This window comes from Monodon monoceros, unplaced genomic scaffold (assembly GCF_005190385.1).
Source record: "Monodon monoceros isolate NGI ecotype Baffin Bay Population unplaced genomic scaffold, NGI_Narwhal_1 Super_Scaffold_12, whole genome shotgun sequence".
Classification (NCBI taxonomy): domain Eukaryota; kingdom Metazoa; phylum Chordata; class Mammalia; order Artiodactyla; family Monodontidae; genus Monodon; species Monodon monoceros.
In genome coordinates this window covers 115,328,166-115,352,780 of record NW_021703768.1, presented here as the reverse complement: position 1 = coordinate 115,352,780, position 24,615 = coordinate 115,328,166, and the positions used below count along the sequence as shown (strand labels likewise).

Below are 24,615 nucleotides of genomic sequence, written 5' to 3'. Positions count from 1 at the left end.
TTTGTTTTGCAGAGCCATTTCCTGCTTTTAAGTCTTGGCAGGAAGACTCTGAGTCTGGAGAAGCTCAACTCTCTCCACAAGCTGGAAGAATGAATCATCATCCTCTGGAAGAGGACTGTCCTCCAGTATTATCACACCGGAGTTTAGATTTTGGGCAAAGCCAGCGTTTTCTACATGATCCAGAAACATTGGATTCCTCATCGAAAGCACTTTCTTTTGCTAGGTATATGACTTTTATGTTCTTATGGGAGGTGAATCCTATCACATACCCAGGTCCTTTGAGAGATTTTAATCCTCCAGACCTGCAGTTGAGAGCTTTCTCCCCTATTTCATGAAGCATGCTTTTGTAATTTTTTATTTTGGCTGCCCCTAAATTCTGAGTTCACTGAGGTGTTTTGGGGGTTTGCTGTCCAATAAGACATCTTTCCATGGTGTTTTTATTCACTTGTGACTGAAATATAGAACTCTGGAAGGGAAGCTGCAAGTGGAGCTCACCAATCCTAGATGTTTTTATCATCAAAACTTAAAATTGATCCTGAAAGTTAGAACCTTTCCTTTGCAGTTTGAACACCAAAAGAGCTCTGAGCTGCTAGATGTCTTTGTTTCTCTTCTGCCTTTGCCCAAACAACTTTTGAATGATTCCCAATTGTTTTCATCGCTACTTGTGTTAGCTAATTTTGTGGTCTCTAACATAGTTTAAGTTTCTTTTTACTACCTGTCCTTTAGTGTTAGGGACTTAATTTCACTTTAAAAATATACTTCTTGGTAATAGTATCATGTTTTATCAGGATAATAAGAGAGATGGTGTCGATAACTTAAAGATTTAACTAACGGTATTTGCCTCTTGTTTTAATTCAGGACTCGAAGATCATCTTTTAGTTCAAAAGATGAAAAAAGAGAAGACAGAACACCATATCACTTAGTCAAGAAACTTCAGAAAAAAATCAGACAATTTGAGGAACAGTTTGAAAGGGAAAGAAATAGCAAGGTAAGTTTGTAGCATTGTCCACTGTGAGGTAGATCTGTTGGAACTTGGAGACTAATGCTCTCCAAGAAAGTCCTCCATCTCTTTCCTGGGAGAGAGAATGAATCTAAGATGCCCAGAGAAATAGTGATCATGTAGATCTGAGATTATATAGGTCCTTAGCCTTCTGATTCCAGACCAGTATTCTTGCCATTGCACCATTGCATTTTTATATTTCTATTGGAAAACAACTTGTTGAATTCTTAAAGCAAATACTTTACATTGACAAATCACGTTAATGCTGTGCTCTCTCAAAAACCACAGGTAGCCAGGGGATGTGGGGGTGGAGGGATGAGATATTTAATAATTAGAACATGTGAAGTGGAAAAAGCCCTATACTTGGAGTCGGAAGACCCATATTCAAATCTGGCTTCTGCCAGTTGATAGGCCCTCCTCCAAGAGAGCTTTACTTAGTATCTTGCCCTGTCTACTTAAAGTAAGATGAAATGAGGATTGAGTGAAATCTCTGCCATGAGAACTATAAAATACTATCTGGGCATAAATTAAAATAACCATTGGGACTTCCTGGCGGTCCAGTTGTTAAGACTCCACGCTTCCACTGCAGGGGGCATGGGTTCAATCCCTGGTCGGGGAACTAAGATCCTGCATGCCGTGAGGCATGGCAAAAAAAACAAAAAACAAAAACCATTGCTTACCCACAAAGGTTTAAATGGATTCTCTTTCTTTTTTTAGAATTTCATATCTTAATTTTATTGAGGTGTTAACAAATCTCTTAAAATACTATCTTTATGAAAGGACAGCGTCTATCTATGAGTAGATTTATAGTGGTAGAGTTGTTTTAGGTTGGATCATCTGGGAAACATTCTGAGACAGAGATTTCAGTGCATGTGATTTCCAAGAGAGTGTTTAGGGAGAATCGCAGCTGTAAGGAGTGAGGCCAGCATGGTTTAGTAGAGGAGGTTCCACGGGGTCTCAAGCTAGGATGGCTGCTCAGGATTGACCTGAATTGAGATGAGGGCACCAGGCCTTTTTAATCCCACATAACCAGTCATGGATGCTGGCTGCTCTGGAGGAGGGGTTGTAACCTTGGGCCAGGCAGCTCCTTTGGGCAAAGGCAATTATCAGAGAGGGACTTAGTGCAGGTAGGGCGTTGATGAGTGCCTAATCAGTGATTCTGTTTTCTTAATTTTTCAGCCCTCCTACAGTGATATAGCAGCCAATCCAAAGGTATTAAAATGGATGACAGAGCTCACCAAACTGCGAAAGCAAATCAAAGGTATAAAATGTGCCATTTTTCTAATATAATTGCATTTTAAAATATTCTTTATAATAATATCTGAGAATTATAGTTATAATTTTTGATAATTTTAAATCTTGGACACTATCTGGCAAAATAAAAGTTCTCTTGTTCTTTTAGTAGTTATGGTCAAAGTTGCAATACTATATTACATTCTTCCAAATGTCTTTCATGTGTTTTTATTAGTAATAGTCTTTTGAAGGGTACCCTAGATTATATATTCACAGGTGGTATTGTATTATGAAGTTTATATGGAACATATTTCAAATATTAAGCAGTTTTGGGTTTGGGTAGGTATTAAGAAGTTTTGGTGGGTATTTCATCCAAGGCTAAGAATAATCATCAGCCTTTTATACTACAAAGACTAAATTGTAAGTCGTCTTGAATCAAAAACTAGGTCGTGTGTTACTGGGTGTCAGTCCAGTATAGCACCTGCTAAGGTATATTTCCTTTGTGGGTGTTCAGTGAACATGCTTTCTAATAACCGTTAATACCTAAAAAATTATCTGTACCAAGTGTGGGTTTGTAATCTGGAGCATCACATTTTGGTTTATTCATTTGAATTTATTCAACAGAAATTTTAGTGTCTGTAAATATCAAGTACTTGAAGACATCTGAGGTTGTAGCAGTGAACAAGACAAACAGGGTTCCTATTGTCATTGAGTTTATTTACATTCTTGTGGTTAAATAAGTTCTCCTACTTCTTTAGAATTTTCCCTTAAAATTCTGTCAAAAATTTCCTCGTGTAACACCAGTTTCCAACCATCAGTGAGAATCACTACCTTGAATGTATTACTAATGAGTGTCGTTAAATTATTAGCCTCCTAACTAATTTCCCAATTTTCTTCCACTCTTACTGTCCTACAGTGCCTTCTCTGCATAGCAGCCAAAATTATCTTTTATAAAAACTATGTTACTATCTTGTTCATAGTTCTTCAGTGGGCTTCCCTTTCCACTTAGAATAAAGTCCAAACCCCTTACCCAGGCTTTCAAGGCCCTTTATACTCTGCCCATTTTATCACTTTTGCCCATTTTATCACTTTTCCTCATTTTCTGTTCCTTAAATATGTCATGATTTAGGGACCTTGCCCTGGCTATTGCCTCAACTGGGGAGAAATGTTCTTCCCCTAAATCTTCTATGCTAGGTTAGCTCCTTTTAAATCCATGTTCAACTAGGACGTTACCATCTCAGAAAGGCCTTCTTTGTCAATTCCATCCAAAAGAGTTGCTCTTCCAAAAAGCACACTTCTTTAACATTGTGACATCATTCTACTTTATCTTCTTTATAGCACTTAGCAGTCATTGAAATTATTTTGTTTATTAATCTGATTACTTAGTTTTTGTTTTTTTACTTCCTGAATACATGCTCCATGACAACAGAGACCATGTTTGTTTGTTTACTACTGTATGCTCATCAGAGCATCACTTTAGTCGGCTTTCTATGAATATTGGTTGAAAGAAAAACCATATAGTTCTCTCAGTGTATATATATAATTTAAATATTTCATGTGACTTTGAAATATCTGAGCCTGTGTGTTGTTGATGTATACTTTGCTTTTGCATCTCTTGCACCTTTTTTGACCTAGCTTCATTTTAGCTAAAATCAGTATTACTGATCTACCCTCTTGGTTCTGAAATGTAGATGCAAAACACAAAACCTCTGATGGAGAGTTTGTACCTCAGACACGTCCACGTAGTAACACTCTTCCAAAAAGCTTTGGCTCTTCTCTAGACCATGAAGATGAAGAGAATGAAGATGAATCCCGGGTCATTCAGAAGGAGAAGAAGCCATCTAAGGAAGCAACACTTGAACTTATTCTGAAAAGACTGAAAGAAAAACGTGTTGAGAGGTGTCTTCCAGAAGATATCAAAGTAATCTTGAGCTATGGTTTTTGCCCAGACTAGCCTTTAGAATACCTGAAATAAAATAATTACAATAGTGGCCTAAAGATGTCTAGGTAGTCTGCTGGCCTCAGTTTACTCTCCAGGTTTGTAGTTATAGAAGCATGTTTTTATCAGCACAACAGAAGTGCTTGAGTCGAAATAATAAAACTAAAAAAACTAGAATGTGGTCTGTTCACTTATATTGGAGGCAGTTAGCAAGATGAGTGTGTTAAGAGCATGAAATATACCAGAGTTTCAATCTTGGCCTTGTATCTTAGTAGTTGTATGTATTAAATTCTTAGCTTATGCCAGTTCCTGACTGGTTATATTATATGCATTCTGCCGCTGAGTCCCTTCAACAGCCATGTGACTGCGATTATGTCCATTAAAGTACTAACACAATATGGTTATGAGGACTAATTGAATGCATTTTTATGAAGAACCATTACTTAGTATAGCCTATGCCTAGGGCAGTCCTGGTCAAAGCACTTGGCAACCAAGATCATTTATCAGATGAAATTTGCTGGGAGACTACAGAGGTAGATGGTCTTAGGTGAACTTTTGTCCAGGCAGTGATGAATCCTGATGTGCATTCCTATCTTGACAACAGAGTATACCTCATGATCGAAATATTGGAGTCTTTCTCCCTTCAAACAGAGCTGGATTAGAAATTCTAGTTGCTCCCCTCCCCAGTTTTTCTTTCATTCTTTCTTTCTTTATTTTTGGCTGCATTGGGTCTTCATTGCTACATGCAGGCTTTCTCTAGTTGTGGCAAGTGGGGGCTACTCTTCGTTGCAGTGCACAGGCTTCTCATTGCGGTGGCTTCTCTTGTTGCAGAGCACGGGCTTTAGGCATCTGGGCTTCAGTGGTTGTGGCTCGCGGGCTCAGTAGTTGTGGCTCACAGGCTCTAGAGCACAGGCTCAGTAGTTGTGGCACACAGGCTTAGTTGCTCTGAGGCATGTGGGATCTTCCCAGACTAGGGATCGAACCCGTGTCCCCTGCATTGGCAGGCGGATTCTTAACCACTGCACCACCAGAGAAGTTCCCCCAATTTTTCTTGGTTTTACTTTTATGTTATACCAGCCTCCTCAGCCCCTTTCCTATAAATGATTTTGATTGGATTAGCTTTATTCAAATTCCTTTTCCTAGGTTTAAGGTTCAAGCTTGAGGTTGAAATCACAATGTTTTACAGAGTCTTCACCTGGCTATCCTCTACTGAACGTACATAATCTAAAATGCTTGTTATAGGAAGTACGTATCCACTGAAGTTTTTTTTGTACCTCTAGTTTTCATTCTGATGACAAACAGGGTAATTTTAATTAGTCCTAGGAGTAATTGGAGAGTTTTATTTGGGTTAAAGTGTATTCTGTGGAACATTGGTTCATTGGTATGTTAAAAGGTCGTGCTGTGGAACAAAGGGAGAAGGAGTTATGGGCAAATAAATTTGGGATTCCTGCCTACTACCATTAGAGTACTGAAAGATGGGAGAAGAGTATCTCACTTTCAGTATAAAGAAAGTGCCAGATGAAGGGGAACTGAAGTCATAGAGTAGAAGGCTAGGGTCACAAATTGACATTGTTGAGCTTTTTTCAGGATCTTTCCACTATACTGCTGCCAGATTTTAACAGTTTAGGAGAAACACCAGGTTTAAGACCTGTGCTTGTTGTGTGCCTGTGTTTTGTGTATGTGCCCACACACAACAAAATTATAGTTATAATGCTAATAAAAGATTATGTGCAGGGCTTCCCTGGTGATGCAGTGGTCGGGAGTCCACCTGCCAATGCGGGGGGCACAGGTTTGTGTCCCCGTCCGGGGGGATCCCACATGCCGCGGAGCGTCTGGGCCCGTGAGCCGTGGCCGCTGAGCCTGCGTGTCCGGAGCCTGTGCTCCGCAACGGGAGAGGCCTCAGCGGTGAGAGGCCCGCGTACCGCAAAAAAAAAAAAGATTATGTGCAAAATTAAATAAACTAATAGGCATTTATTTTCTTTATTGTGTGCTGAGTAGGCACTGTGTAAATGCCTTTACAACGTATTAACTCATTTAGTCCTCATTAGAGCTCTGTAAGGTAGGTGAAGTATCCCCATTTACAGATCAGGATGTTGAACAACAAGAGGCTAAGTAACTTACCCAAGGTACTAAGCTCTGGTATTCATCACTTATTCAGATAAAATATAATAAATCAAACCACCAAAGGCGGTTGGTACCTAGTTTTAGATGACCAGATTCTCCAAGAGACTGAAAAATGTTGCCTGCAAATCCATAAGCAAAAGATGTGTTCTTATTAACCTAAGCAAGAGTGGTAATGGGCTGCCCTTTCAGCCAAATTATTTACATTGTGCTGGGGAAGGGAATGATGCTGCTAATGGGAGGGTTTTTTTTGTTTGTTTTTTTTTATTCTAGAAAATGACAAAAGATCATTTGGTAGAAGAGAAAACTTCTCTCCAGAAAAGTCTTCTTTATTATGAAAGTCAACATGGAAGGCCGGTAATGTCTCTCTTGCTGAAAAGATTTGATTTTCTGTCTTAAAGAACATGAATCACTTTTGTGGCCCACATCTTCAGAGCTGTTTCATAGAGCATTGTTTCCTACATTTGGGAGATTGCCTACTTATTTAAAATTACTTTTTAAAAATTGCAGGGAAAGTCATATTGCTCAATGTTTTAGAAATTTTAGATTTCTGATGACTAGGTGATTTCCATTTTTCTTGCTTCAGGTAACCAGGGAAGAAAGGCACATTGTTAAACCTCTTTATGATAGATACAGACTTGTAAAACAGATGCTGACAAGAGCTAGCATCACTCCTGTCCTTGTAAGTAAAACATGTGAATATTTATCTAGTTCATTTACCAAAACCTACTCTTTAAAAAAAAATTATTATTATGGTGGTATATTAGAGAAATACACAGCCAAGGTAACAAGAATTGTGTATGTAAGGTGAGGTTACTGCTTTAAGAGAATAGGAAGTTAATAATAAATGCCTACTATTACTTCCCAGGCACTCTTATAAGCATTTTTACTTATGATTATGTCATTAAGTCCTGACAAGTTAAGTCACAACAGGTAGAGAGGACGGTAGCCTCATTTCACAGATGATGAACCTGAAACTCAGGAGTGATGTACCCAGGGTTACCTACTTGTAGAATTAAAAACTCATATTTCAGACCCTTGCCTATTTCTTTCCATTTAAATTCATGCCTTTGAAACTACATTACTTTTGTGATGGCCATCATGATGATGTTCACTTAATTGCACAATAATGTAAACTGATTTTTTTTTCAGGTTCATCTTTTTTAACAAAAAAGTCTATTAAAATAATACTTATTCATATATATGTGCATTTTTTTTGAGAAAAAATGAAAACTCAAATGCTTACGTGCATATTAAGTGCTGTCTCCAAATTAACCATTAGATAGTATGGCCCTAGATGTCTCTCAGGCTCAAATAGAAAACAGCATGTGCCCGTTCTGCATCATCTCCTAGGAATTAATTCTCTGGAGCTTATGGTTTGCTTAAGCTTGCAGGCCATTTTTATGTTGACGGCCTCTTGAAATGTTCACAGTGGCCTTCTGAGCACCTTTTATTTAGCCCTTATATAAACATTCTTTTTTAACTGGCTGTTTTTTTAGTTGGCCATCTCTTAACAGTATTTAGATATAATCAGTTTTCTTTGAACAGTGAATCCTGTATAGTTTATGTTCTTTTCACACATAAGATAGTTTAATACAGATTTTATCTTTTGATTACAAGGTATTTTTTGTGTGTCACTGACATTTTCATAATTCCATAATAGTATAAATAGTCGTTGAATTTATTTATGAAAACCATCTTAGAATTCCACACATTTGTTTTTAAAAATTGAGTCTATAGGAAGCATTTCTAGATCTTATGGATGCCTAAATATGACTGTCGTAAAGAGAAATTTGGAATCTAAAAATTAAGCCAAGACAATAGGAAAGAATCGTTTTTCCAACAGATGGTGCTAGCAGTTCCTCAAAAGTTTAAACATAGAGTTACCATATGGCCTAGCAGTTCTCTTCCTAGGTATATACCCAAGAGAATTGAAAACATGTCTGCACAAAAATTTGTAGACAGGTCTTCAGAGTAGCATTGTTCATAATAGCCAAAGTGTAAAAACAGTCCAGATGTTCAGCCAACTGATAGATAAACATAATGGGGTATATCTGTATAGTGGAATATTATTCAGCCATGCAAAGGGATGAAGTACTGGTACACACTACAACCTGGATAAACCTTAAAAACATTTATGCTAAGTGAAAAAAGCCAGACACAAAAGGCCACATATTGTATGATTCCATTTATATGAAATATCCAGAATAGACCAGCCCATTGAGACAGAAAGTAGATTGTTGTTTGCCATGGGCTGGGGAGAGAGGGCTCATGAGTACAGGGTTTCCTTTTGGGGTGATGAAATGTTCTAGAATCACATAGTGGTGATGGTTGTACAACTTTGTGCATATACTAAAAACCACTAAATTGTACACTTTAAAAGAGTGAATTTTATGGTATATGAATTATATCTTTTTAAAAATATTTATTTATTTAGCTAGCAGTGTTGGTCCTTAGTTGTGGCACACAGGCGGGATCTACGTTGTGGCATGTGGGATCTTCTAGTTGTGGCATGCAGGATCTTTAGTTGCAGCATGCAAACTCTTAGTTGCGGCATGTGGGATCTAGTTCCCTGATCAGAGATCGAACCCGGGCCCCCTGCATTGGGAGCATGGAGTCTTAGCTACTGAACCACCAGGGAAGTCCCTATGGTATATGAATTATATCTTAATGAAACTGTTATTTTTTAAAAAGGAGTATAAAGGGGTCCTCAGACCAAAAAAGTTGACAGCTTGGTTAAAAAGAAAAATGCTCCCAATTAAATAATATGTCACACATTATTATTTAGAATTTTAAAAACATTTATTGAATGAGCTCTTTTAGAATTACCTAGACATAAATTATCATTTGTCACTCTTATGGATACATAACAAGAAAAAAGCAAAAATAAATTTAGTAAAGAATTCCTAAAAAATTTTAAAGCATATGGTTAGAATTTTGAAAATAAAGTTTTAAGATCTATTAAACTTTATTTTAACTGTAATAGTGAAGTGAATCTTCATTGAACATTTTAAATACTTAAAATGTAACCCACTTATATGTTTATTGTTACAGGGATCTCCATCCACCAAGCGAAGGGGTCAGATGTTACAGCCAATCATAGAAGGAGAAACTGCACATTTTTTTGAAGAAATCAAGGTAATCCTTAAGAGAAATTATTCTCTGATCTTTTTCCTAAAGGAAAAATTGAAATCATGGCATGTTTGATTCTCTGTTTGGATATATTTTTAGGAAGAAGAAGAAGAAGATGGTGTTAGTTTGTCCTCTGAGTTAACTGATATCTTGAAAACTGCTGTACAGGCACAGTCTTCGCTGGAAAACTCAGAATCTGATATGGAAGAAAATCAAGAAAAACTGGCTCTAGATCTCCGATTGTCAAGTACTCGAGCAGCTTCTATGTATGTATCCTGGTTTGTGATTTTAGCCTATTCATGTAATAAAATTTATATGCAAAGAAATTCAGTGTTAAATAATTGAGTAAAGAAAAGAAATACACCCATTTTGAAAAGTGTGCTTTACAAATACATGTTGTGATTCACATTTTCTTTATTGAAAATTAGTGTGTTTTAAAAATTAAAAAAACGGGCTTCCCTGGTGGCGCAGTGGTTGAGTCCGCCTGCTGATGCAGGGGACACGGGTTTGTGCCCCGGTCTGGGAAGGTCCCACGTGCTGCAGAGCGGCTGGGCCCGTGAGCCATGGCCGCTGAGCCTGCGCATCCGGAGCCTGTGCTCCGCAATGGGAGAGGCCACAACAGTGAGAGGTCCGCGTACCGCAATAAATAAATAAATAAATAAACCCAAAATCCTACGTTTGCTGTATGACAAAGTGCTGGAACCAGCTGAGAGTCATCTGTTAGTTTGTGCTCTTTGAGCTTCTTTACTTGATGTGGCCTTTGGTTCTAGTTGTTAGCCCTGGCGTCACTTTAGGATCACGTGGAAAGTTGTTTTGTTTTTGTTTTTGTTTTAAATACTTATGCAGAGCCCTACCAGCAGCTATTCTGATTTAGTCGCTCCAAGGTGAAACCTAAGACATTGGTATATTCTAAAAGCTCCCCAGCTGGCTTGATTTTGCAGCCAGGGTTAGAAACACTGTTAAGAACATAATGAATCAAAAGTGCCCTGTCAAATGTTTTCTTCCCATTTCAATTTTAGGCCCGAATTACTGGAACAACTTTGGAAAGCCAGAGCTGAAAAAAAGAAACTACGTAAAACGTTACGGGAATTTGAAGAAGCATTTTATCAACAAAATGGAAGGTTTGTTGAGCATCACAAAATTGAATCTTCTTTCTTCTTAAACTCCCAAGTGCCCATATGTTGAAATAAAGAAATATATAAGAATAGAAATAAATTGTGCATATAAGGATGTTAGCATTGAAAATAACGGTAAAAAACATTCCTTTATACTGTGCAGCCCTGCTCTTAATGGAAAGAAAAAGTCAGAGCTGGAGTAAACAACATCTGACAAAATATTTCAGGATTGTCCTAGAGAACGCTTGGTTGAGTGGCAGTTATTTTATGTTCCTTAATTCAGTATCCTCATCCTTTTGGAAGTGTTTGTGAAACGAGATCTCCTTTTGGAAAGGGTCCCAAATATGAGTGGTATCCTAACTAGTTTGGATTCTTATACTGAGACCATTGCTGCTTAGGCTGCATGTTGGGTCATTCTAGGGCACGTATTTCCAAGGTGTGTATCAGTGTGGCAGTCATGTGGCTCCCCTATAATACAATATGGCAAGTGCCTTTATCTAACTGGGTGATACCCAGTTGACCCAGTGGGACTCTTTTAAAAGTAAGAAAAATACATTCTATTTCAGATTGTGGCCAGAAATGAGGATTATTTATCTCAGGCCTCAGAAAAGTTTTTCCATGTTACCAGACGGTCTTACCAAGCCAATAGCTCTATAGTAGTCCCCCCTCTTCACTTTCTCTTTGCAGTTTCAATTACTCCATGGTTAATTGCGGTCCAGAAATATTAAATGGAAAGTTCTAGAAATAAACAATTCATAAAGTTTAAACTGTGCAGTGTCCTGAGTAGTGTGATGAAATCTCGTGCCGGCCCACCCAGGACGTGAAGCATTCCTTTGTCCAGCATATCCTGCCCTTTAGTCAGTTAGTATCCATCTTGTTTGTCATATCCGTCGTCACAGTATCTCAGTGCTTGTGCTCAAGTAACCCTTACTTTACTTAATGCCCCAAAGCGCAAGAGTAGTGATGCTAGCAATTCAGATATGCCAAAGAGAAGCCACAGAGTACTTCAGGTGAAAAGGGGAAAGTTCTTTACTCAGTGAGGCTACGAAAAAAATCACGTGCTGAGGTGCTCTCCGATCTATAATAACGAATCTATCCATGAAATTTTGAAGAAGGAAAAAGAGATTCCTACTAGTTTTGCTGTCATACCTCAAACTGCAGAAGTTATGGCCACAGTGCATGATAAGTGCTTAGTTAGTACGGAAAAGGCTTTAAACTTGTACTGTAAGATGTTTTGAGAGAGCCCGCATTCACATAACTTTTATTACAGAGTATTGTTATAATTATTCTATTTTATTATTAGTTATTGTTAATCTCTTACTGTGTCTAATTTATAAATTAAACTTTATCATAGGTATGTATGTATAGTATATATAGGGTTTGGTTTCAGACATCCACTGGGGTCTTGGAATGTATCCCCACGGATAAGGAGGGGGACTACTGTGTTTGAGAGTCTTCTACGTAGGTTGGCATATATGGTTAAAAAAAATCTCAAGTGTGTTTTCCAAGTACCTTCTAATTCTTTGTCTTATTGGAAAAAAACTTTGCTTGTAATTAGGATAGTTTGATGCTTTACCTGGTTATTAAACTGAATTGCTTTGGGTCAGTAATATAAAGTGAGAAAAATGATTTTTTCGCTACCACTAAGATGTTATACTTTTACATCTTAATTCACTGAAGCCAGAGTTAAGTAATGTATGGAATGTATGAAATGACTCAGCGTAGCCTCTAGCACTTAGTATACACTCACAGACCTGACAGAGTCTAGTAGCTCATGTCTTATTAAAATATTTGATTATCTGTAGTTACCTGCAATCATCATTGATACTAATATCATCAATTAATCTGTCAATAGAGAAATACATCAAAATTAGAAGTGTTCTAGGAATATTCCATTGGGATGAAGGGAATTAGTCCAATAATCTTTTTTTTTCTGGCAGAACAGTTTTTTATTTGAGTTTGTATTGGGTAATATTCTGTCTCTCATTACGACAACTTCTGGGACTTTATTTTCCAGATGATCTCTAGGTTTTATTTTCTCCCCTAGGAATGCCCAGAAAGAGGATCGTGTTCCAGTGCTTGAGGAGTACAGGGAGTACAAGAAAATTAAAGCCAAGCTTAGGCTTCTTGAAGTTCTTATCAGCAAACAAGATTCTTCAAAATCCATATAAAATATGGTCCTTGAAAACATCATAAAATCAGTTGTATTCCCTGAAGCTATCATCATGTGTACTTGGCTGGTACTTAAGTTCATTTTGTCAGGCACTCACAGAGTCTCATTTTGTACTTGCTGGTGGTGCCACTAGAGAAATGATGGGAGGGTAAGTAGACCCTGTCTAGGGAGTGCGATGTTCCATGTTAACCACAGACTGCCCCTCTACCTTTAGCAAACATCCACTTTTCTTCATTGTTTTGTACTACAGATACATCGTGTTAGTAGAAGACTAATATTTTATCATTTCAACTTTAAGAACTTTGGAGATAGAAGCTTTTTGTTATTACCAACTTTATTATTTTGTTTTTCATTACTCAAGAAAATTGAGAGGAAAATCTTCACATTGAATTCTTCTTCAGTTGCCTTTTTCTTACAGAATGACTGAAAATTTGAAAGAAAAGCCTATAAATGTGCACATTTGCAACTATGTTCTGTGTTTTCTTAGAAAACCAAAATCAACTGAAATTTCAAGTCCTACTGTGGAACATATTTCTGTTAAATTCCCAAAGTGACACTTTCTCACAGGTAGTATGTTAGCAGAATTTTGCAATTCAGTGGTCACACAGCTCCTGGATGAAGATAACAGCGGGTAGACCAAAAAGTGACCTTGCTTATTAGTATAGTGAAAACACACAGCACACATCACACACAGAACTGAATTATATCACATGCTGCCTTTGGGACTTAAGTTACTGTTTGTTTCCTCAGTTACCGTTTATCAGTTGGTGATGATGTGATTTGTCTGGATTAGATCCTGCATTTTTTCCCCCTACCCACCTCCAGATAATGTGAGAAAATAGCCATGTCAGTATGTAGGAACTCTGATGGTGCTCAGATTTGTGTGTTCAATCAAATGGGCTTAAATTGGCAAAAGAATCATTATGCCTGAAGTAAATCTATTCTTAACAAGGGCTATACCACTGCATTTTTACATGTACCTTCAAGGGGTTGCATCATTTTTTTTTCTTTTTTAATCAGCAAAATCCATAAAGAAAACATCCTCTAAAGGGATCACCTTTTGCTCAATCACAAGCTGTTTAAAGCATCTGGTTATAGGTGTATTGTGGTATGCCCCTTGTCATACACTCTAAGCATATCTTTTTTTCTCTGGCTTTGCATGGCTTTTCTTCAGGTTCTTTCCTGGTATAATTCTGCTAATTATTTTCACAGAATGGTGACTTTATTTGTGCTAACAATATGATAGTCATTAACAGCATATTCTGATCAGGCTTAATCTAAGTGTTCTTTTTTTCCTGGTGCTTTTTTGGATTGATGAGTGTCTCACTTTGTGCCCATGTTTTGCATGCAGTGACTCATGCATGGTTTTCTTAACTAGCTAATATTCATAATTTGTTCCATACAAAAATGGACTTTTACAGCATCCTTTAATAAGGTGAGGGAAGCATGAACCTCAGACTTCTGGCACTATTACATAGCACATGAAGTAGCTTGATAATAAGTAGCATTTCTAGTACTTCACATTTCACCTGTGTGTGCAATGCCTTTTTTGGGGGGAGGGAATGTTCCTTGGTAGTGAACGTGTCATTGGGGAATAAAGCACTAAATCCAGCCCTTTTCGTGTGGTTTCCTTTTGATACAGCTAGGTTATTCATAATGTACACCTAGAAATGTGAAATTGAGAACACCAAAAGATGTTATCATTTTGATTTGAATTCATCATGCAGTGTACATTTAGTTAATTTCTTTCAGTCTCCAACAGGAGTATATCCAAACATCTTATTTAATGTGCACTGTATATTGTTTTATATGAGTGTTTTATTTTATATACCACATGCAAAAATGTCCATATGCACTATTTAAATGTTTTAAATAATATATTCCTTCTTTATAATGCTAAATCTATATGAGTACCATATTTTTATAAGTCAGTGGCCTGACTGGTTTCATTTTAGAATTAACAGCTGCTTCATGATGTTGGTTATTCACTGTTAATGTTTGGCTGTGAGTAGAATAGATAAAAAGTGGCATGGCAGCACTTATGCTATGTGACAGTATTGTGTGTCATAGTTCAGTAGTAAGTGGTAGAATTAGGCAGTTTGTGATAATTTTACTTTGGTACAAGTAAAAACTGTATATCTATATACAAACAATATATAGATATATACAACTACAAGCATAATTGCATTGCTGTGTTTGGCACTTCATTGTATAGACTTTTGTAATAAAAGAACTTTAATGTTCTAAGTCATTGTAAATGTTTTTTGTTTTTTTCACTAGATGTTTAAAAAGAAGAAATAAAACCCTCAAGTGTTCCCTTGCCTTAATGTTCTCAGGCTTTGTTTGAATTACCCCAACCAGGGACCATGTGGGGAGACAGCAAGGTTACTAAACCACGTGACTGTCTACAGCTCTAGGGAGTGGTAAGACAAGGAAAGGCCATGTTGTTGATTCTCTTTGGAAATCTAGGGAGAAGATGCAGAGAGAATAGTCAGCATTTCTTGTTGCAGTGAATTATCTTATTAAGAAAACTTGACATGCAGTCTCTAAGAGAAGAGCTTGGCTTAAGGAAGGTGGGTATATTTAACAATTCCTTTATTTGAGTTTTACAGTCCAGGGACTGTTGAGCACAATGTGGAAGTCTATGGTCAAATGATGTTACTTGGGCTAAGAGAACGTATAACATATGGCTCTTCTAGGAGGGCTTATGTAACCTATATTAGAAGAGTTTCCTTCCAATTTCCAAAATGCCAGCCATCCAAAACTTGCCAACCATCCATACAGGGCTTTTGCAACACCCTCATTTACACTTTTCAAACATAACTTCTTATAACCTTGATGCTCCTGCCTGGCTCTTTTATTTTATGTTTTAAAGGATAGTTTACTTTTAAAGTAGTCGAGGAAGCACTTTTGGGAAGCTTCAAATGTGTTACTTTAGAAACTGTCTAGATGAATTTCTAGTTTGAAGATATTAGTGAAATTTCTGTAGGTGGTTGGGAAGTTTGTTCTTCTACACTTTGCCTTTTTCCAGGAGACTTCCAACTGGGAAGAGTGGAGGTGAGATTATTTTACTTGGGGTCTTATATAATGGTTTTCTAGAATCCTAAGCAGTTATTAATTTACCTTTGGCTAGAGAAATTAGAACATGGCACATGATGAGAATACCAACAGTTCTAATACTCTGTGTAGCACTGAGAAAACTATCTTTACTGACTTATTGAACTATTAATTAGAGACCTGCCCTAAGAACTAAAAGCAATATTATTTTATACTTTCCGTTCATATTCCTAGAATTTAATAATAAATCTCATTATAAAAGTCTTCATGTGTACCTGTGTGTGTATACTGTGGAGGCATGTTGTAATACACATGGATTATATATTGGGTCCCATTCCTAGAAATCATTTGATGATTATCATTGACCCTGACGATAGTTTGATGGTAGCTAGTTTTGTGCTTTTAAAATGTACCCCAAATGGGGACAAATTTAGGAAATAATTCAGTACAGGAATAAATCGTTAGAAATGTTCCATGATTGTATCACAGATTCTCACCTCCACTTGCCTCAATATTGTAGAGCTGAAACCTTTCTCATCACTCGGTTTAGTTTTAAACTGACGTAGTGTAATTCTTTCTCCAGCTCCACAGCATATAAAAAGAGGCTAGAGGATAATTTAGAAGGAAGTAGAGAATGAGTCAGTAACATTTTTGTACATAAAGAGACAGCAGGTTATTAACACCTATTGTGAAATACTTTGAGTGGGAAGATAGTATTTTAAGCTCCCAAAATATGCCTAGTATGGCCAGTTATGGATCTAATATTCTAAAGCTGTGTGGAGCACAGTATCTGCTATGCGTGTCAAGTATAAATGGCAGTCTATTATTTAGAGATGTAAGGACAAAAGCAGTTGGTCTTGCTCTCACCTTACATTTAAACAAATGGAGTTTTGTGCTTTCTGTGTCATTTTAAAGTTGGGTAAAAAATTGGGGAAAAAAAGTGGCATCTTAACAGAATGAGATTCTGGGTTCAGGAAAATTGTGGAATGTCCCCAGTCCCCATATCACGATATCCCATAGTACCTTGGTTAGAACAAATGCTTACTCTCGAAATTCTTGTTGAGTGACAGGCTGGTAGTCATCTTGAATTTCTGTAGAATAATACTTTTTCTCAAGCCTCTCTTTCCATTTTTTCATCTGCTCTGCACTTTGAATCTCCTGTAAAGTTAGAGGAAAAAGCATAAGCTGCAATCTTTAAATTTTTCTCTGTTGCAGGCCCATGGCACACAAGCATCACAGGGTTGAGAATCTTAAACTTTACTCTCCAGGGCTGTGATTTTGAGCCCCACTGGCTTTTTGCCCTGCCTGATTTTTGGGTCTATGCATTAGCAGAGTCACCTCAGAGAACTTGGTGTTAAAACTGTTTAGCAGAGTTAGGGGATTTTTAAATTATGAATATCGTCTTATTCCCTTTTCACTGCCTCTTCCCCTCTGCATCTCCAGCTGATATTCTCCATTCTTCACTTGGCCAAAGCTGGGATGTTCTTTTCTGTACCTCTGTTCTATAATGAAGCAAGTGTACATCAAAGTACGTTTGTGGGTATTATTTGCCCTCCCAGCTGCTTCTCAGCCAGACTCCTAACAATTTCCGATCTCCTCTTCATAATTACTGCATCAATCTGTGTACTCCAATCTGTCTACATACCCCAGAATAAGCTCCTCATACCAGAAGATTCTTGCTGTATCCTTCTCTGATCCTAAAGAGCCCTTTCTGTGCTTTGTGCTCACTACCCACCCATTTTCCTTTTAGTGTCCAAATACCTTTTTCCCAACTTTAGAAAAAATGCTCTGTTATGTTATGGAAAATAGAAACAGCCCTAGAAAAAGAGGGAAAGAAGAGACAGTGCACCCAGATACGATGCAAAGACTTTTCAGTAGATCGGTATGCTATTGCCCTGCTCCAACAGTAATGTTAAGTAGCAAAGTGGATCCCTGTATAAGGGTTCTGATTACCTTCCTCAGAGAGAATGGTGATGCCCAAGTTCATACATTGTTTACCTGATAAATGGATGCTGTTCTGGCCAGAGGAGCTGTGCTATATATCAGAAAGTGTTTGTCTTTAAACCAACATATCCGAAGTAGGAAAGGGTGGTTTTCAATCTTTCTAGTTTTATTTCAGCCACATTACAGCACCTATGTTTTGACATATTTACCAGTACTTATAATGTGATGTTAAAAAAGTGGTGGGCCCCACAAATATTTCTAAATGACCAGGTCTATTAAAATGTGGACGCATTAGTAATATGCATTGAATAGACTGCCTGGTAAACGATGCATCCTTCAAAAAACCCATCTCAACCATCGCTTTTTCTATGAAGCCTTCCTTGACATTCACAGGAAAGTAATACCTTTCCTCATAGAGCAGCAACTATGTGGGGGCATTTGCTCAAGCTCCTAGGTTCTAGTCAACCCACCTCTTCCCTGCAGGTGGTAGCTGCTGCTTATAATTGTTTCTGGATTAATTCAGTGTTCTGCAATGGTTCTTACAGACCTCTCATGCCTCAGAAATGAATTCTGTGAAGTAAACCCCCTCTTTTTGAGCTACCTCGTGTGTTTCTGTTTTTCTGACTGGCCCCTAACTGATGACTGGTTGGTAGCAGAGAAGGTCCAAATAAACAGACCCTTATAGACAGTGTGCCTCCACCAAGGGACACAATTGACTTAAGAGTTTGAGACCGCCACCTGGCTATTTGGGATTCCTCAGGCTACCGAACCAGCAGGCTAAGAAGTGATTGAGGTGACTGATCCCAATTACCAAGGGGAAATTGGTGCTGCTACAAAATGGGTTCAGAGAGGGCTCTGTTTGGAACTCAGGGAATTCTCTGAGGGGTGCCTCTTAATACTTCCATGTCTAAAACTCTGTAGTTTAAACATTAAATTCTTAAGGAATTGTGATTCGAGTAGAAAAGGTCTTAACGTCACCCAGAGATGGATACAATTACTCTTGGGACTTTGCTTCTCCACTTTTGGGGAGAGAATAAGAGGGCCTCCATTTTCATAGAGGATAGTTCTGTCTTATTAGATGGAAGCTAGAAATAATTACTGTCATTTTATGGAAGTACAGATGTGTACTAAACAGCCAAAGCGGGTGAATTCAGCTGACCGTTTAGCTAATATCTCTCAACTCAAAATTTGCCCTCCTAAACTCTTATGCTCTTTTATGCTCTTTATGCTGGATCTCAGGCTTCGCAAACCTTATTCCCTAGACTGTCTTGCTACCAGATTTGTTAGGTTCTGCCTCACTGGACGATGGAGGGGAGAAAGTTCTTCTTGTTTTCTTTCTATCAGCATTGCTGATAGAATGGTAGTTGGCTCCAGGCTGCAGTTGTCCAGCTTCTTTTGGCATACCCAGCACCAGCTTCATCATACTCCCTCAGAAGTATCAGGAGCAGTAGGGGTGGGAGGAGGGTGACCTCAGAGGTCTGAGCAGCAGCTTCAGGCCCCTTAAGTGTCTTAGGTTCCAATAAACCCACCTTTTGTAACTTTAGCCATGGGAGTGGTAGCATCCTCCTACAGTTATTACTTATGAGTTGCTTCAGTGTTTTTACTTTTTCTATTTTCCAATACCTGTGTAACCAATTCCCTGTAATAAATTTTCTCTGTTTGAAATGTATAGTATGGTTTCCATTTTCCTGACTAGGTCCTCATACATGTAATAAGTATGTCATTTGGTCAGGTGTATGTTTGCCTTTAAAGAATGTTTTAAATTTTTCCATATCTTGGTTTTAAACATTTAAAAATTAGTCCCTGGGCATTTTCTATTTTGTTGCTATTGTTTCTTCTATTATAATTTTTAATGAGCTGGTTGATGTTTGCATATATGACATGACTATGTAAATTATTTTTTCCTACTACTTAATCTCTTTTTGTCATAATTTTTCAGTTCATTGTATACCTGAGAAAGAGAACCATATCTCAAACAGAGGTAGTTTTTACCTCATCCTTTTCTACTTTTGTACTTCTCATGTATTTCTCTTAATTCTTTTTTTTTTTTTTTTTTTTTTTTTTTGCGGTACATGGGCCTCTCACTGTTGTGGCCTCTCCCGTTGCGGAGCACAGGCTCGGGACGCGCAGGCTCAGCGGCCATGGCTCACGGGCCCAGCCGCTCCGCGGCATGTGGGATCTTCCCGGACCGGGGCACGAACCTGTGTCCCCTGCATCAGCAGGCGGACTTTCAACCACTGCGCCACCAGGGAAGCCCTCTTGCTTAATTCTTCTGTCTGATCCCTCCAATACATCCTTGTCTTGTCCTTGACATGTCCAATGTTTCCCTATTAGATAAGGTGCTAGCTTTGGGGTGAGATAAATTTGTTTTTATCATGTCAAGGAGGAGTCCATTGATTCCTGTTTTGTTTTCCCCCTCAAAGTTGGATGTTGAATCTTATCAAATACCCAGCATCTATGGAAAATAATAGTTTTCCTTTTTTTGATCTATAAATAGAACGGATTATGGTAATTAGTTGATTATACAGTTTTGAATCATCTTCTCATTCTTTGAATAAGCCCTATCTGAATCATGGTATTGTGTTCTGTTGGATTCTGTTTGCTAATATTTAGGATTTTTGCTTCAAGATTTATAAGTGATATTTTGTTTTTTTTAATTAATTAATTAAATTTTGGATACAATCTTTACTAGGTTTTAGAATCACTACATAGTGATTCTAAAATTATTTTATAAAAATAATTTGGAAATTTTCAATTTTCTCTTTGCTCTGGAACAGCTCAAATAGCTTGAAATTATTTATTCTTTAAAAATCTGGTAAAATTTCCATATGAAACCATCTGGGCCTGATTTATTTCAGAGGTAGCTCTTTGATGACTTCATTTCTTCTACAGAATGGATTTGTTTAAGCTTTTAAAAATCTCTTTTGGGCTCAGTTTTGATAAATTTTATTTTCAGTTTATTGAGGTTTTCTTTTTGGCCCAATATATCTATTTTCATGAAGGGGTTTTGAAAAACAGGTGTATCTTCTTGGAGTACAGACTTCATTCATTATATATATATTTTTAATCCTTTCATTTTTCTTGATCTGTTCTTTACTTTAGTGTATTCTTGTATGTTTTTCCTTTTATAAGTCTAGTAGTCTTTATGGAAGTTTATACCATATTATTTGTTGCATAGATAATCATAACTATTAAAATTGATCTTAGCCTTATAAAGTGCCCTTCATCTCATTTAGAACTTTTTTCTAGAATTCTACCTTGACTTATATTGTGTCCTCTGATAACTTTTCCTTGCCTTTTATACCTTGGCTCATGCTTTTATACTTAACTTTTCTAAATCACTTTGTTTTAGGTATATATTTTAGGCTATATCATAGAATTGGGTGTTACTCTGTGATTCAATCTGAAAATATTTTCTTTTTCTTTTTAAGTAAATTAAGCTTATTTGTCTTTACTGATATGTCAGATATATCTGGTCACAGTTATATTGTTTTAAGGTATATTTACAGTCTTCTACCATGTGGCATATTATTAGTTTTCTTTTTTGATTTGGTACTGCTTCCCTTTAAGAATGTATGTATTTTTGTTTTAGTGGTCTGTTTTTATTCACGTATCTTTTTATACATCCTCCGTCATCTCTTCTCGTTTTGGTTCCCTCAACAAGAACCAAACAAGTTCAACAAAAAAATTAGGTTATAATTTCTTCCTCCTCATTTCTTTTCCCTCTACTACCCAAGTATATTTAATCATATTACTGTATTTTATTGTATCTGAGAGATGGAGTCTATCGTAAGACCATTACACCATTATTTTATGTACCACTTAGGGAAAAAAATGCCACCAGTTAAAATATGGCACATTGTCAAATATAAGGCACATCTTGATTTCAGAGATATTAAAATGTGGAAAAATGTGTTTTAAAATTAATAAAACAATATCTTTTTAATTTACTACTGTGCTCTTAAATATGCTAAAGTTTCTTCTTTTGGGCTATTAACTCTAAATGATAATTCTTCAACTTTTTAGCTATTACATATGAAATAATCAGTCAGCTTTTTTTACTTTATACCTTCTCTCTTCCTTCTTTTTTCTAAAATTTCTCAGTCATCTCTTGTTTGGCTGAAGATGATCCTCACATGGAATCCTCAGGAATACAGTGGTATTCCCCAAGTTCTTACATGTTCAAAACTGTTAGAGCCTTCATACTTGAAACACAGCTTTGCTGCATATAAAAAAGGCTTGGCCTACATTTTCTTTCCTTGCTATATTGTAGGTGTTGTTCTGTTGATTTATGGTGTTGAATGGTGTTATGCTAACCTAATTCTCTTTTCCTTGTAAGTAAATCCAAATTTTGCTTGGATAAGTCTCATGTTCATTTTAGGTAATTTTTCCCAGGTACATAGTATGTCTTTCAATATACATTGTCTTTTATTTCAGAAATGGTTTATTGAATTATAGTTTTGTTTTTTAAAAGAATCTCAAACTTACAGAAAAGTTATAAGAACAATACAAATAGTTTTTATCCTCTGAAGTATTTGAAGTTGCCAACATGAATGCCTTATTGTCCCTGAATACTTCAGTGTGTATTTCCTGCATACAAGGACATTCTCCTTTATATAAGCACAGTATAATCATCAGAATCAGAAAATTAATATTGATAGATTATTACCATCTAAATCCTCAGTCCCCCATTCAAATTTACCAGTGTCCCAATGATGCCCTTTATTGTAAAAAGATCCAGTCCATGATTATGCATTGTATTTGCCCATCTTTTAATCTCAGTCTGGTGTAGTTCCTCAGCTTTACCTTGACTTTCATGACCTTGAAACTTCTGAAGTCTATAGGCCAGTATTTCATAGAATGTCCCTCAGTTTCTTATTGTGTGATGGTTCGTTGCGTTATGCATCTTCGGCAGAAATTTTACCGAAGGGATCCTGTGTTCTCTTAGTGTCCTGTCAGGTGGCATATAATTTCAGCTTGTTCCAGTACTGATTAAGGTTCTGTTTTCTAGACTTTTTCACCGTAATGTTATTCTTTTTCTTTTTGTAATTAGTAAGTATTTTGTGGAGAGGTATGGAAATGTTCTATTCTTCCTCAGACTTTTATTCATGTATATATTTAGATCAGTGTGGACTCATGGAATCCTATTTTATTCCGTGGGTTTAAATTAATATTCATTAAGTGCTTAAAATCCCACACTTGGCCAGCGGGATCCCCACTCAAGCTGACTTTTGTGTCCTTTTAACAGATCTCCATCATTCTATATGGAGTACAGTATGAAGCACCTATACTTTCCAGTCCTGGAATTAACTGTATTTCCAAGGAGCCCTGGTTCCTTTTAGAGGAGAATGGTATTTGGAAACCAAGATCTGGACGCTCGTTGTGTCATTGCTACTAGGATGTCACTCTAGCCTTCTCAGTGGACAGAGTTAGAAGATACATTCGCGCGTGCGCACACACACACACACACAGTTGCAATTCTAATCCAACACCACAAGGTTCATTTTAACCTTCAGCCTTTCCATTTTTGCAATTCCATTGTCTGATAATGAGAAACCTCACTGCATTATACATACTTGTTTGCTTATTCCAATCTCTTGACCCTGCTGTCCTCTTTCTCAATATATTGGGGGGTGGGAGGCATCCAGAAGTAGAGCAATGTTCTATTTTTTCACTTGGTTGGTAGTGGTATGTGGAGGTTTGCTTCATAATTATTTATTAAACATATATGTTTAGTCATTTGAATATATGTTACAGTTTTGAAATATAAGAAAAATCATTTAAGTGATTCAGCACATTAATGATTACAAGAGAACAATTATATAATCATCTCAATAGAGTATACTCACTAAACCCTGTGTGCTAATCCCACAGTGAAGGTACAGCTGTAGGACAAGGGTATCTGGCTAAGAGCACCAATAAGAGAGACGGATCATCTGGAATCCAAACAATTTGTCCTAAATAAGAAAGGATCTAGATTCTGGGAGAAATTTGGAGGTGGCAGCTACCGCTCTGAAAAAAGCAAATCATTCAGTTCTTAAATCAGAACTTTTTCTAATAAAGCTATCACTTCTTTACGAGAAAATTAAAATCTTACTTTTTCATCAAAGCCTTCTCTTCTGGCTTGTTCAGCCAAATCTCTGCTTTTCCTACTGAGAATATAAAATAAAAATCAGAGGTATATGACAGTAAAAAGGAAAATGACAGTATAAAATATAACCAGATCTGTATTAAGGATCTGAATTAATTTCTGTTCTTTCTAATAACACTAATTAATTGGAAAATGTGGTCATTAATAGGTTCTCTATATCATATCTCTAGCTATAAAAACATGTTTCTATTATGTCCCACTGCCAGATTTTGACACTAAAATTATGCAATAAATGTAAGCACATTCTTAAATATTTTGTTTAAAGATTTTTTTACTTTGATAGCTAAAAGCATGCACTTAATGTAGACTAAAATCATTTCCTCCTTTTTTAGAGGGACTTTACTGTCCTGTGCAGCTTTGTGTTAAACCTTTTTCTGAGTGGCATGGCATGCCTTATATTAATTTTAAATTAGCGTAGAGTTTCATGACACTCTCAGAAATTATGAGGTGCTACTGAATGTTTTGACAGTTTATTTAGAATCAGCACATTGAATGGTGGTTGTTTTGCAATCAAAACCTCACTCTCACTGTAAGTTTCTAATATAATACAGAGCTTTAAAATGGTAAGTTAAAAATTGAAGAAAATTCATCTTACCTTTTCTTGTCTTCATCTGTTTCAGGTTTCTTTAGTTTGAGTTTTTCGAGAGCATTGTGGTAACTCTGAGCATAATTTAAAAGTTCATAAAAATAATATTCTGTATTGTTAATTTTTGATCAAGGTAAAGGAAATAGGGAATGCTTGACTTTAGG

General features: G+C 36.8%; 2 protein-coding genes across 9 annotated transcripts in view; one reads left to right on the top strand and one right to left on the bottom strand.

Annotated features, from left to right (window-relative positions):
* FAM13B (family with sequence similarity 13 member B) overlaps positions 1 to 12,814 on the top strand; it is an 86,670-nt gene extending 73,856 nt beyond the window's left edge. For 5 of the 6 annotated variants that reach the window (XM_029216973.1, XM_029216972.1, XM_029216970.1 and 2 more), the window contains 10 exons: positions 13 to 223; positions 859 to 988; positions 2,180 to 2,261; positions 3,925 to 4,154; positions 6,567 to 6,650; positions 6,880 to 6,975; positions 9,348 to 9,431; positions 9,525 to 9,691; positions 10,445 to 10,546; positions 12,588 to 12,814. In XM_029216973.1, the coding sequence (XP_029072806.1) occupies positions 13 to 223; positions 859 to 988; positions 2,180 to 2,261; positions 3,925 to 4,154; positions 6,567 to 6,650; positions 6,880 to 6,975; positions 9,348 to 9,431; positions 9,525 to 9,691; positions 10,445 to 10,546; positions 12,588 to 12,711 (1,310 nt within the window). In that variant the 3' untranslated portion in view covers positions 12,712 to 12,814. The remainder of the gene's footprint in view (positions 1 to 12; positions 224 to 858; positions 989 to 2,179; positions 2,262 to 3,924; positions 4,155 to 6,566; positions 6,651 to 6,879; positions 6,976 to 9,347; positions 9,432 to 9,524; positions 9,692 to 10,444; positions 10,547 to 12,587) is intronic. The other variant, XM_029216969.1, reaches the window with a different exon arrangement.
* Positions 12,478 to 24,615, bottom strand: part of PKD2L2 (polycystin 2 like 2, transient receptor potential cation channel) — a 39,844-nt gene continuing 27,706 nt past the window's right edge. The window contains exons 9-13 of one of the 3 annotated variants that reach the window (XM_029216977.1): positions 24,461 to 24,525; positions 23,812 to 23,863; positions 16,816 to 16,928; positions 16,268 to 16,375; positions 12,478 to 13,136 (exon numbers count right to left, since the gene is read on the bottom strand). In XM_029216977.1, coding sequence (XP_029072810.1) covers positions 16,279 to 16,375; positions 16,816 to 16,928; positions 23,812 to 23,863; positions 24,461 to 24,525 — 327 coding nt within the window. In that variant the 3' untranslated portion in view covers positions 12,478 to 13,136; positions 16,268 to 16,278. Of the gene's footprint in view, positions 13,137 to 16,267; positions 16,376 to 16,815; positions 16,929 to 23,811; positions 23,867 to 24,460; positions 24,526 to 24,615 lie in introns of all 3 variants that reach the window. The other 2 variants (XM_029216975.1, XM_029216976.1) reach the window with 2 other exon arrangements.